The 12,432-nt window shown below is 42.3% G+C and overlaps 1 protein-coding gene across 3 annotated transcripts in view; it reads left to right on the top strand.

The window, feature by feature from the left end:
- The first annotated feature begins 3,251 nt into the window (after window positions 1–3,251).
- znf236 (zinc finger protein 236) overlaps window positions 3,252–12,432 on the top strand; it is a 51,783-nt gene continuing 42,602 nt past the window's right edge. For 2 of the 3 annotated variants that reach the window (XM_079729205.1, XM_079729203.1), the window contains exons 1-6: window positions 3,278–3,330; window positions 4,675–4,817; window positions 6,203–6,367; window positions 7,101–7,279; window positions 7,823–7,953; window positions 9,407–9,579. In XM_079729205.1, the coding sequence (XP_079585331.1) occupies window positions 3,279–3,330; window positions 4,675–4,817; window positions 6,203–6,367; window positions 7,101–7,279; window positions 7,823–7,953; window positions 9,407–9,579 (843 nt within the window). In that variant the 5' untranslated portion in view covers window position 3,278. Of the gene's footprint in view, window positions 3,331–4,674; window positions 4,818–6,202; window positions 6,368–7,100; window positions 7,280–7,822; window positions 7,954–9,406; window positions 9,580–12,432 lie in introns of all 3 variants that reach the window. The other variant, XM_079729204.1, reaches the window with a different exon arrangement.

Raw genomic sequence — 12,432 nt, 5'->3', positions numbered from 1 at the left:
CATACACTTTTCAACTAATTTTATTTTGATTACATATGTATAAAAAGGAAGAGTTTATATTTGCATGCTGAAGAGTCCTTGCAGTGGATGGGTGGGAGTGTGGAGGAAGAGGACCAGAGATGGCCCCTGTGGGTTGCCACCACCCTCCTGGGGATGAGCCTGGGGGAGCATGGCTGTCAGAGGATGTCACTATGATGGCTATGAGTGATTGGGATTGCGAATCGGCAGGGCGTGTGCTGACAGGGCAGGGGGAGACGCGGCCTCACCTGGGAGAGGACTCACTGGCAGGATGTGAAACGCTACGGAACAAGGTGAGCGCAGGGGTCACCTGCTTACCTCGGGGTCACCTGTCAACTGTCACCGCTCCCGTGCGCCGTTCTCACGTACGATCGGAAATAAATTGTGTCAGAAAAGTATCCCTTTGTCTGAGATGGAAGTCCGGGTGAGGCGGGGAGGGGGTTCTTTGTGAGGCTCTGCGTGAGGTGATGCTCCAGACAACAACGGGTCCGGCTGAAGAATAGCAGAGCAGCAGGGGGAGGAACATGAGCAAACAATCAAGACAAACAAGCAAAACAAACAAACATGGCGTTTATAATAAATGCAGTGTTTCTGTATTATGCACACACATACATGAACGATCTGGGGACATCAAAGCCCCCACATGCAGATCTTTCACTAGAAACAAATCAACCATTAATATTTCATTGCTGTGTTTTCCCTTGCACGGATGCCTCGAAAACACTGGGTGCTGCCAGCATACAGCGCATTCCAGAGTCTGACTCATGTCTCGAAGGATGCGTCCGGTATCATTGATGTCAGCAGGGGTGGCAACACTTATTAGAATAAATGGCAGAAGGGGAGATAGTCCTCAACAGCTTACAGTCTCTCTGAATTCCTCCTTGCCACCGCCATCACCACCACCCCCGTCTTTGTTTGACTATGTTTATAAGACCATGCCCTTAGCATGTCTTATGAGAGGCAGGCTTCTGCTGTTGCCCTTTGACAATTGATCTGGATTGATCACTTAACTCTTTGCTCTGCTAAAATGGAAAAGCAACAGTACGAGAGACTCAGATAGATGGAGCGCGAGAGAGAGATGAGAGAGAGAGAGAGAGAGAGAGAGAGAGAGAGAGAGAGAGAGAGAGAGAGTACAAACAGGGGCGTGGACAGTTCCACAAGGTCAGTGATGTCCAGCCTTTTGTTTTGCAGATCTGAGATCAGCAGCTGGGGCCACGAGGGGACAGACAGTATAACTGGTGCTGGCCACTGGTGCAGGAACAGATGTTCTTTACAATGGACATGCGTGTTGGCCGCCCCGCTGCTTATTCACTAAAGCCAAGAGGCAGAATTTAGTGGGAGACATAAAAGATAGAAAGAAAGAAAGAAAGAAAGAAAGAAAGAAAGAAAGAAAGAAAGAAAGAAAGAAAGAAAGATAGATAGATAGATAGATAGATAGATAGATAGATAGATAGATAGATAGATAGATAGATAGATAGATAGATAGATAGATAGATAGATAGGTAGAAGGATGGATAGAACGATAGAGAGATAGGTAGATGGATAGATATATAGATATAGACAGACAGAAAGACAGACAGACAGATGGAAAGAAATATAGAGAGAAAAACAGCAACATATAATAATATAGGACATACATATACCTGCATTACAACTGTAGTTGTTCCCAACAGTACATCTGATAGGACCAGTGAGGTTTACGTTTCAATGGCTGTGTTAATGGAAACACGCTAAACAATGGACTTGCCCATGGCTTATATTTAATCACACTCCCATGACTCTTTCCTTCTTGTAAAAAATAAATACAAGCAGTTTGTCCAAATGATTTTTGGATGTAACTTGATGGCTCTGACCCCCTCTCTCCACACGTACGCATGCACACACACAAATACACACACGCGCGCACACACACACACACACACACACAACACACACACACCCCCCCACACACACACACACACACACACACACACACACACACACACACACACACACACACACACACACACACACACACACACACACAGAAATGCACACAATGTCATGATGCTTTTCACATTCAATTGAAAAAGTTCATTCTAGTAACTTCCTGTCATTGTGAGTTTATGGAAGTCTGATATATAGCCCCTTCGTTCAGGGACCAAGGACAGACATTAAGGTGAGGTATGGTTCAACAGGAGTTAGGAAGAGGACTCTCCCAGGGCTATTGTCCTCCCATCAGTTCCTGTGGTTAAATATGGGCCTACCTTGTATACGTTGATTGTATGTGTGTGTGTGTGTGTGTGTGTGTGTGTGTGTGTGTGTGTGTGTATTCCTTTGCCTTAATTACTTTTAAATAGACAGCAGGTATGAACATTTTGAGTCCGCGTGGAATAAACTAAACCCCCTCGTAGAGGATCTAACAATGGGTGAGGGTGAAGGGGGCCGTTTAAATCAAACAACAGAGAGCCCTGAAGCATATTTGTGCTCAATGAGAGCCGGTTCTCTTATAGCAGCCTGTTGATATGTGAAGGGTTCCTTTATTGGTTAATTATAACTATTTGCTACCCTCTGCTGGCATAAAATGTAATCGGCCTTTTCTATAGATTTAAACAAGGTTCTTCCAGTTTCTACATTTATAATATTATGGTAGCTATTTCGTTTCCTGCATGTTCATTTGAGTGTGAATAAACTATTTGATTTCATTTAATCTGATTCAATGATTATGATATATCAGGCGATGCTAGCGTTTTGAATGGTTACATCATTCCCTTTTTACTATTACTTTAGTTTAATTACTTTAATGTTCATTTAAACTTTCATGTGACGTAATTTTGGTTTGCTTTCACATATCACGATTCCACCATGAATCGATCTACATCCTATTCAATACACATGCACACATTACAATACATCTATGGATTTATTTGTTAAATTAGACTTTGTTGAATATTGGTGAATCATTAAGGTCATTGTTATTATATATTTTTATGAATGCCCTGAGAAATTCTGAAGTCATTTAAATGCATTCATTGAATTCTTCAATGTATTGCCTATATAATCAGCCACACACATTCAAATAGCCTCTCTCTTGTTTACATTAGTGTTATTCTTAATATCTAATGTATGTGAATACAATCAACCCTGCAGACGCTAGATGTCCCCCCTTCCCCGGCTACAGCGCTCAGCTCATGGGTTCGACGCGGCTTCCATCCAGAGGAAGGAGTCACCATTTTGAACACCAAATTGTTCACAGTACACCCGCCTTGAATCCTGGAACTATGCCGCGGGGCCGGCCTCGCAAACTGAGAGTTAAATCCAGCGACGAAACAGGTAACAAGTACCAAAATGGCACAAATAAAAAGTACAGATTCTAAGCTACCTAAATTGGACCCAGGAAGGAGCGATAACTGTTCTGCGACTAATATATTCCCACTTGAATAGAGTGTATATAGTCCCCGGATATAGTATTGCGGGTGGCCATTGCTTTGTGCAGGGAAGGAGTGATTGAGGCGGAATGATATTTATAACGTCTCGGTGGCTCTACTTATTGGGTTCCAGTCCAATTTGGTGTCCGCGTAGGAAGGACCTGCCTCCCGCTTAGTTCTGTGTTACGACTTTATTCATTCGCGTTTATTACAATCGCAACGTTGGCGTGTTGGTGCTAACACTGCTGTGTTGCTGCCATACATGCTAACTCGCTAAAGCGTTAGCACGCGTTGTTTGGATGGTCAGGGTGTTAAGAGACTCGCATCTAGCCGAGCGAGTGTGCGGCAGTTGGGGCTGCTGTCCAACAAACAAATGTCCCACCTGGCGCACAACAAGCACACGTTAAGACGAGGATGTTCGTTGTGATAATTAGCTTGCTGCCCCGCAGGTGCAGTTGCTAGTTCATGTTAAGTTCGGTGACAGCAGGTGCCAGTGGATGCTCGTCAAATTATCAATTTGTGCGTACATAATAAACGCCTACATTGTGTCAATGTTTTCAAGCCTGTGTTCATTAAGTGCAAAAGCTTGCGTGACAACTGGTTTAGAGTTTCCAGCTCCAGACGCGGCTTCTGCGACGCGTGTCAGAACGGTGAAAAATTAGCTACTTTTGATGGGGCTCCGTAGAAAGATGACATCAAGGGTCAACTCACTGTGCATGCAAGGGCGTGCATTTAATTGCAAACGTATATGGTCGTATAACAAATAAAGTCATAGCAACTCTGCAATGTGCGTAGCTAGGCAGCATGCACTGAAAGGCTCCTATGCGACTGAGGGTGTGTGTATGGTTGGGTGTGTGCTTGTGTGATAGTGAGGTGTTCACCACAGATAGTTAACGATGATGCCCAGTCTGGTCACAAATGTCTTCTTAGTTTTAATTCTGCATGTTTTAATCTGGTATAAAGCAACTATATAAATGAATTACAAAATCAAGTTTTAATTTGTTATGCAGTAAAAAACTGAGTGTCAGAATAACATCAATTTCACACACCAAAAACTGCTCTTAGGAAACAGCATTCACATTTTCAGATGTAGGTAGAGGAGGCAATAGGATTCTTATCTATATATTTTCACGGTTTGAAGTTGAATTATTCTTTATTAATAGCTAATAATAATGGGTGAAAAGAAAGATGAAATATAACTTCTAGAGCTTCGGACCAAATAGAAATCTAAACTCTTCTCTCTGAAAAGCAGAAGACAGCACAAGTGAATCCAAGTCGGAGAACTGCAACGATGGAGAGGTCCGGGAGAAGACATGCAACATGTGCTCTCAGGTGTTCACCACAGAAAGCCAACTACAGAGGCATCTCCGTGACCATGAAGCCAACGACAAGGCAAGTCAATCCAGCACTTTTGGGGCTAAATAGTCCTTATTCTACAGACTTCGGAACAGTGAATCCTCAATACAAATGTTGTGTTTTGGATGACTTCATATACTTTTATCCATAATTGAACTGATTGTGAAAAAAAAGTTATCAACTGTTAGTTTTTCTATATACTGCCTCATACAAATGACATCATCCTAGTTGAAGCAATCAGACTGTGTTTCATTCAAGTCTCTATTAGGTAAAATCCATTTTGGGCCAATACCAAGTAAACAGGAAATATTGTAGCATCAAATTATGGGTATGTCTCTGTTTGTTGGTTGGTCTTCCATTTGTGTTGCTCTTAAAGCATGATGAGCCCCTAATAGCAGCTCAAACGGTTGGAAGAAAAAGAATCTGACCTGAAGGTGAAGCGGGTAGCGGCTGGGGGGGTCATCAAAGGTGGACTACAGGCAGCTGTGTGACATTTGAAATGTGAACGTTTCCAAAGTTCTGTTGAAATATACACATCTGTCATCTCTGTGTGCATAGTTTAATAATTACGTTTAATATTAAGTTTCAAAATCAAAGTAGACAGATCGTTGTTAGTGTGTGTGCGTATATTTGTCTGAGAGACCGTCACACAGTATTGAAGAATCTGTTTTCAATATTGTCAGACAAAATACTGACTTTTAAAGACCAGATTTTTTGTACTTTATTTGTGCTAGTCTTGGTGTGTTTAACTTATAATGTAGAAGTAAAGGCTTTAGAGTATAATGCATCATTATTAAGGATATGTTTAATATGTGCTTTTTTTGTGTTCAATATAGATAAAGAACCATTATCAGCAAGCTGTAAAACTGGCAGCCTGTCTCCGATGTCTAAAAGCATATATTTTATTTTAATAGTGTGCAATAATCATAATATGCATAATAGCTCCATGCAATAGCTTTGAGCTACGAGCACAAAATGCTGTGCTGGGAAGAATTGATATGATCCAGTCCATTAACTGCTTTGTTTACTGAGATGTGAAAACTTGTGTTACTGTGTTATGTGTCACTGCTATCTTTTTAAAATGATCTCTTTAACAACCTCTCATTACAATTTACAGACGTATACCTTACTGTTTTTGTTATTGCTCACTTCAGAATTCAAAGCATATATTTGTTTTGAGACTAGTCCTTTCTCTTTTAGTGCAGGCAATTCAATTGTGTTTTTGTATTTATCTCTGCTTGAGTCCTCATTCATCTGGCGATTTTTAAAGTCACATAAATGCACATACAATCACTGTTGATGTAACTGCAGTGCCTCGCGATTCCAAAAGCAGGATTGAACTTGAGCGAATCCTGGTCTCCTGTGGGTCTCATAAATATTGCATTGTATTCTCTCTTGTTACCACACTTTTGACCTTACAGCCTCATCGATGCGGCCAGTGCCCACAGTCGTTCAATGTGGAGTTCAACCTCACCCTTCACAAGTCCACGCACACGACTTCCGACCCCACCTGTCCTGTGTGCCATAAGAAATTCTCCCGAGTGGCGAGCCTCAAAGCCCACATCATGCTGCACGAGAAGGAAGAGGTGAGACCACTTCATAGTGGATGACTGAATACATGTTTTATTGAGAAAGTGTGCATGGTGTAGAAAAGGGCTTCTCAACCTTAGGGTCACGACCCCATGTGGGGGCGTGCCGACGCAGTTTTGGGAATTGTTCTCCGTCGGGACCTAGGACCGGGCCGGCAGTCCAAGGACTTTCCGCCTTTGACTGTATGTATGGCATAAGAACATGGTTTATTATTATTATTATTATTATTATTATTATTATTATTATTATTATTATAATGATGATGATGATTATTATACTGTATGTGACGGGGTCATGAAATGTAAAACCTGAAATGGGTTGTAGGTCAAATAACGATGAGAACCCCTGACATAGAGGTTCAGGATTCCAAAACGTCTCTAACAAATCAATGCCGAAAAAGGTCCCAAATGAGCTGTTCTTCTGAACCATTGAGGAACCAGGTCTATTGAATTAAAACATAACTCACTTTAGAAACCCAATTATTTCAAGAGCAACGTGAACCTCAGCCTCACCACGTCCAATGGTAAATGGTACCCAATTCTTGAAGAAGCTGGGGTTAGTTGATCCTGATTAATGCTGTTGGTTTGGATTGTTAAGGCTCCCTCTGAGGACCTCCTATAATGGAGTGGTAGCCCACCTCAACGTGCATTCAGCGAGTTCCTATCATCTGTACCATTTTGCTGCCGCCGCCCACCGGCCCGATCCAATCACACGCTGGTCCTCCTGCAGAACCTGATTTGCGGCGAGTGCGGCGATGAGTTCGTCCTTCAGAGCCAGCTCTCGTCCCACTTGGAGGAGCACCGCAAGGAGCTGTCTGGGGTCAAGGTGTACACCTGTAAGGCGTGCCGAAAGGAGTTCCAGTCGTCGGCCCAGCTCAAGGAGCACATGAGGAGCCACGTTCGGATGAGGTGAGACACCCAGCGTTGGCCGCAGACAGGACAACAAGGAGCGCCGTGATTATGGTAACTTGTGGACGACAAAGTCAAGGTTTTCTTGTGATTATCTAGGGAAGCGGAGTCACAGATTCAGCTGGAAACACACGGCCCAAAACACACCAGTGATCAGTGGCACCGCTTTAGAATGTCAATATAATGGCAAAGAGGAAGTTCAGGGCTGTATTAATGCGACGTAAGGCACTTTGATTTGCATTCGGTCGTTAGCGGCGCTAACCTCGCTGACATAACGTGCAAGGTGAGAAACATTCTCAATATAGTTGAATCGCTAAAGGTTGGCTCGATGGGAGTTTAATCAAGTGAAGCTCCGCTCACGCATCCAAGCACAGCTCAGTCATTTCCGGCCGTTTAGACTATAAACTGTTGTGGCTGTTGGTTTACTGTGCTGCTGTTGAGTTGAGCTGAGTTGTCTAGACAAGTGCAGAGATTTTTAACACCTTTCTTTTTTGAACACTTGCGTAAGATGTTTTCTTAAGATGGTTTGTGCTTACTCCCCAGAACACTCACCGCCAATACCAGGAACTACAAGAAATACATAGATCGGAGCGGCTTCACAAACAGCTGTCACCACTGCGGGAAGACCTTCAAGAAGCCCAGCCAGTTGGTCCGCCACATAAGAATACACACTGGTTAGTTCCGGCTGACTGGATGCATATACATCCATCCATCCATCCATCCATACATCCATTCATCAAGTCATCCATTCCTCCAATCATTCATTCATTGCATGTCCATCCATTGTGTTGACCATCAAGCCATCCATCAATTGTTCCATCCATCCATCCCACCTCCCATCTATCCAACTGACACCTGAGAAGGGGAGCAGCTTTATGTTGTGTTACACGTCCGGCCAACAGGGGTCACCAGTGACTCTTTTTATTTTTATTTTTTTATGCTTTATTAATGGTACTCGCTCTACCCGGTGAGCCACCTGTGCACCTCCTCCAGTGACTTGTTTGAATTGATAACTCCAATTCAAGTTCAGTTCAAGAGCATTGCACTCACAACACTAGCTGTTGTAAAAACACTCTGTTTTCTTTTGTTTGTCACACAATACAAATCACTTTATTGTTAACGTTTGGAACAATACATCAGTAAATCATGAATTCTTTAAAGGTTAAACAAAAATGCAGTGACCTTAATTTACAAGAGAACAATGCCTCCTTTTATCAAAATGAACACTACCAGCCATTTTTGTTATCTTTCATATACATGTACCTCGAAGTACCTAATTATGCACATATTATGTCAACTGATCTCCAGAATGTGCCTGACATTCTGAGTTGTTTTTCTTTGTCTGCCTTTTTTGACATTTGTCCGGTCTCCTGGGTGGAGGACTAACGGCAGATAAAGATTTTGGCTCTTTGCTGTGAATCCTAGGCAGATGTTTGTTTGGGGTGACAGGGCAAAGGGATGCTCGGGGCGTACATGTGTGACAGTCAGGCGGGAACCAAACAAACTAACACACACACACACACACACACACACACACACACACACACACACACACACACACACACAAACACGGTCACGCACTCACTCACAACCACAAAACAGGTTGTCTTTTAGTTATTTAGGCTATTGCCAAATCTTTAAAGAATCACACCACACCTATGTTTAGTTTATGTTCTTCCTGTTTTAGTCTTGTTTTGTTTTCTTGCCCTCTTCTGAACACAGCATACAAAGCACGCATAGATCTGAGAGTGGATGCATAGATATGTGAAGTTGAATACAATATTATTCACTTTATTTATGCTTGTTACATGTGCAAAATTTGTGCCATGCGAAATTCATACAACCTCACAGAGATACATCACATTCTAGGAGCACTTGCCATAGCTCAGTGTAAGGCATAAAAAAGTAATAGAACACTTTGATATAAAGGTTTATGTTAGTAGTAAAACAGTATGAAGAGTTACATTTACATTCATTATTTTTTCAGTGCAACGTTGAGGGATTGAATGTGCACTATCGTCAAACTCACTATAACATATTGTTGTTGCTCTTTGCTGCCATCCTTCCAATTTCTTTCTCTCTGTCTCTCTCTTAATTTCTCTCTCCATCTCTCTCTCCTGCGCAAAGGGGAGAGACCCTTCAAGTGCCCCCACTGCAGCAAGGCCTTCAACCAGAAGGTGGTGCTGCAGACCCACATGGTGAAACACACCGGGGAGAAGCCTCACCTCTGCATGTTCTGCCCTGCGTCCTTCTCCCAGAAGGGCAATCTGCACTCCCACGTCCAGAGAGTCCACTCGGAGGTACAGACAGTGGGTGGGCGGGTCGGTTGCAGGGTGATGGTGTCTAACTGCTAAATGTTTTTCCTCCGAAGCAGCTGTAGTAAGGTTAAAGTCGGTCTCCAGCTGCCGAACGCTATTGTAGTCCACTGCAACATTGGTGTTTTTGTGTGGAAAACCTGCATCCACTTGTCATGACGTTGCATGTGCTGCTGCTACTGTTCTATTGGAATTGAACATGTGGAAATGGCATTTCATTGCTTGTTTTAAGGAGCACTTGTTTGTCCTTTTGTAACCATCCAGTTTTCAGGGTTGCGTCATTTCCATGTTTGTGTTTCCATTGGGTGTTACACAAAGGTAGACCCTTATTTGTATTAAAACACATGCTTCAACATAATCATTTAGAGTTATGATTCATAGGACCCATTCTTCTGAATTCCACAAATTAAAACATTTTGCAGGTGTCTAAACAAATAAGACACCTGCATAATGTGTATGTGAATTATGTATATCATATGCGCTGTATAATACTAACCATATTAAGAAAGAACAACAAACTGCTAAGCAGCTTGAGTCGTAAAGAGTAAGATTGAAGAGTTATTTGATTGTGATTTGTTAGAAACGGCATAGCCATCCCACAGCCATTAGTTAGTGAAATGAGCTTTGAGAATATCTGTTTCAAGCAGACTGTGCCTCTCGTTGAGCCGATTGGGATTTTCATTTTGACCATCCAGATCATTCCTGAGTGTCTCTTCCATGATTGGTTTGGACTATCTGTCCTTCGTTTCACCACCAGGTGTGGGAAATGCTACACTTCTCAATGGAGGAGAACCGTAGGGAGGCCCAGAGCAGATAGTGAGGAGCAATCTCTTCGGTTGTTTAGTTTCAAAATTGCCTCTCTCTTTGCTGGTCTCTGCCTTTACAAATCTCAAATTTTACCTAACAGCAGCTTGAATGCACTATTCAATGTTGTTTTTTAAAAATGTTCTTCATTATAGAACATGCCTCCCTCATCTCCATTGTCTGACTCAATCTGAGCTACTATGAATCAGTCCAAAGGGCCATATTTCCATATTCCATGGTTTACTTTTCTTCTCTTTAGCATCTTAACGGGCAAAAAAATTATATTCTGTGGTATTCTGTGTCCCACTTCTACAGTCCCATGTCCTTTGTAACGTCCCTACCAGGAGAAAGAGCCTGGGGGGGCGTCTTTGATTGATCTTAGTACCTCCAGCACCAGGACCCAAGGGCTGCTCACAGCACGCCGCCGCTACACTGAAGACAATTTAGGATAAACGACTTAAACAGCCACACGCATATTCACACACACACACACACACACACACACACACACACACACACACACACACACGCGCATTAATCCTTTCAGTGTTAAAATGCTTCCCATATGATCGTCTTTGTTTGGGGAATCATTAATATAATGTATTAAGCCCCCCACAGCCTTTTGATTGGTAAATAACAGATGAAAAGACCTGCAAAGTCCGGTCGTCGAGAAATCAGGGATGCAAACCTGTCACCTTTCGGCGAAATTCGCCGTTTTTGTTCCGAAAAAGGTCATTTGTGTGATTCATGGAGATCTGCAATACAAATATTTCGGGGGGGGGGGGGGGGCGTCCAAGTAATCGGCGAACGCAAGCTGTCATAAATATTTATTCCAAGCTTGTTCGTTTGGCAAACCCGTGTAATCATGTCATCTTCGGGTCTGTAGCTGCCTTGATGCCGTACTAGACAGGAGTGACGTTGGTACGCTTCAAAAACGTCAGGCTTTCTAACGTAGGCTAACATGCTAATGTCAGACAGTTCGCTGACATACGCATCGCAAATCACAACCATTTTTGCTGGTTACAATAACGGTGTTATCGGATAGTACAGTGTCTATTTCTCAGGAACTTTTAAAAAGTCTAAGCGAGAAAACAACGTTAAATGTACCTACCATACCTTCACATTAAAAAAGAAAACCTAAAATAAATAATGGAAAATCAATGGAGCAAAGGCTTACTCTGATATCGATGTAATGTTAGCGAATGAGGGGTGAGAAGCCCCCTACCTCCCCTTGCTAATATTTATTCAGTTCGTCCAGTCAAATCTATTCTTGAGGTTCCAAATATTTTCAAAGCAGTTTGTCTTTCAATGTGAGGAGTCGATCGAGTTATTTTATGTTCCGTCGTTTGAAGCAAACCTTTTAGCCCTGGCATTGGTCTCCCATTATTTATACCTTCACTGGAAGGGAAGTCCATTTTCCAGGCTCTCGCCAGCCCCCTTCAGTGAGGCAGAGGTTAGGTATGCCTTCCATGCTTTTTCACTGTGGTTTTATGTCTAAATAGCTTCTACACATACGTGAAATACACTACCTATTCTATGGATACAAACGACATAATAAAATACAAATATAAATTGTAAAATAAAATACCAATATTTCAGGGATGACAAACAGTGAGAAAGCAAAAGGCATGCGCTCAACCCAGTGTGTGAGGGATTGTCGCTGCCTCATCTCGCGAGTCTCCTCTCTGTATGAACAGGACATGGTCAAATTCAGCGATTTTGATTATTAAAATGTTTGGGATCATTGTAATCATATAAAAATGACATTTAAAGCACAGATCAGTAGATACATACTTATATGTATTTTATTTGATCATTATTTGTTTTTTGCGTTTCATAATGACTTTTGTTTAATGATGACGAGGCGGAATTACGCGTTGAAACGCACCGTTACGTCCCGTTAGCAAAAATTTAGAAAAAATTGTTCACAACGGTCCTTCATGCCGGCTGTCCAGCGAGACAACCTTACAACACTTAAGGAAGCTGCTCTTGTTTTACGGTAAGCAATCTGTATATTATATACAATACAATAAG

Source organism: Pollachius pollachius (assembly GCF_949987615.1).
Source record: "Pollachius pollachius genome assembly, chromosome: 1".
In the NCBI taxonomy this organism is placed as follows: Eukaryota; Metazoa; Chordata; class Actinopteri; order Gadiformes; family Gadidae; genus Pollachius; species Pollachius pollachius.
The sequence above is the reverse complement of the archived record's forward strand: the minus strand, read 5'-3'. Positions and strand labels throughout refer to the sequence as shown.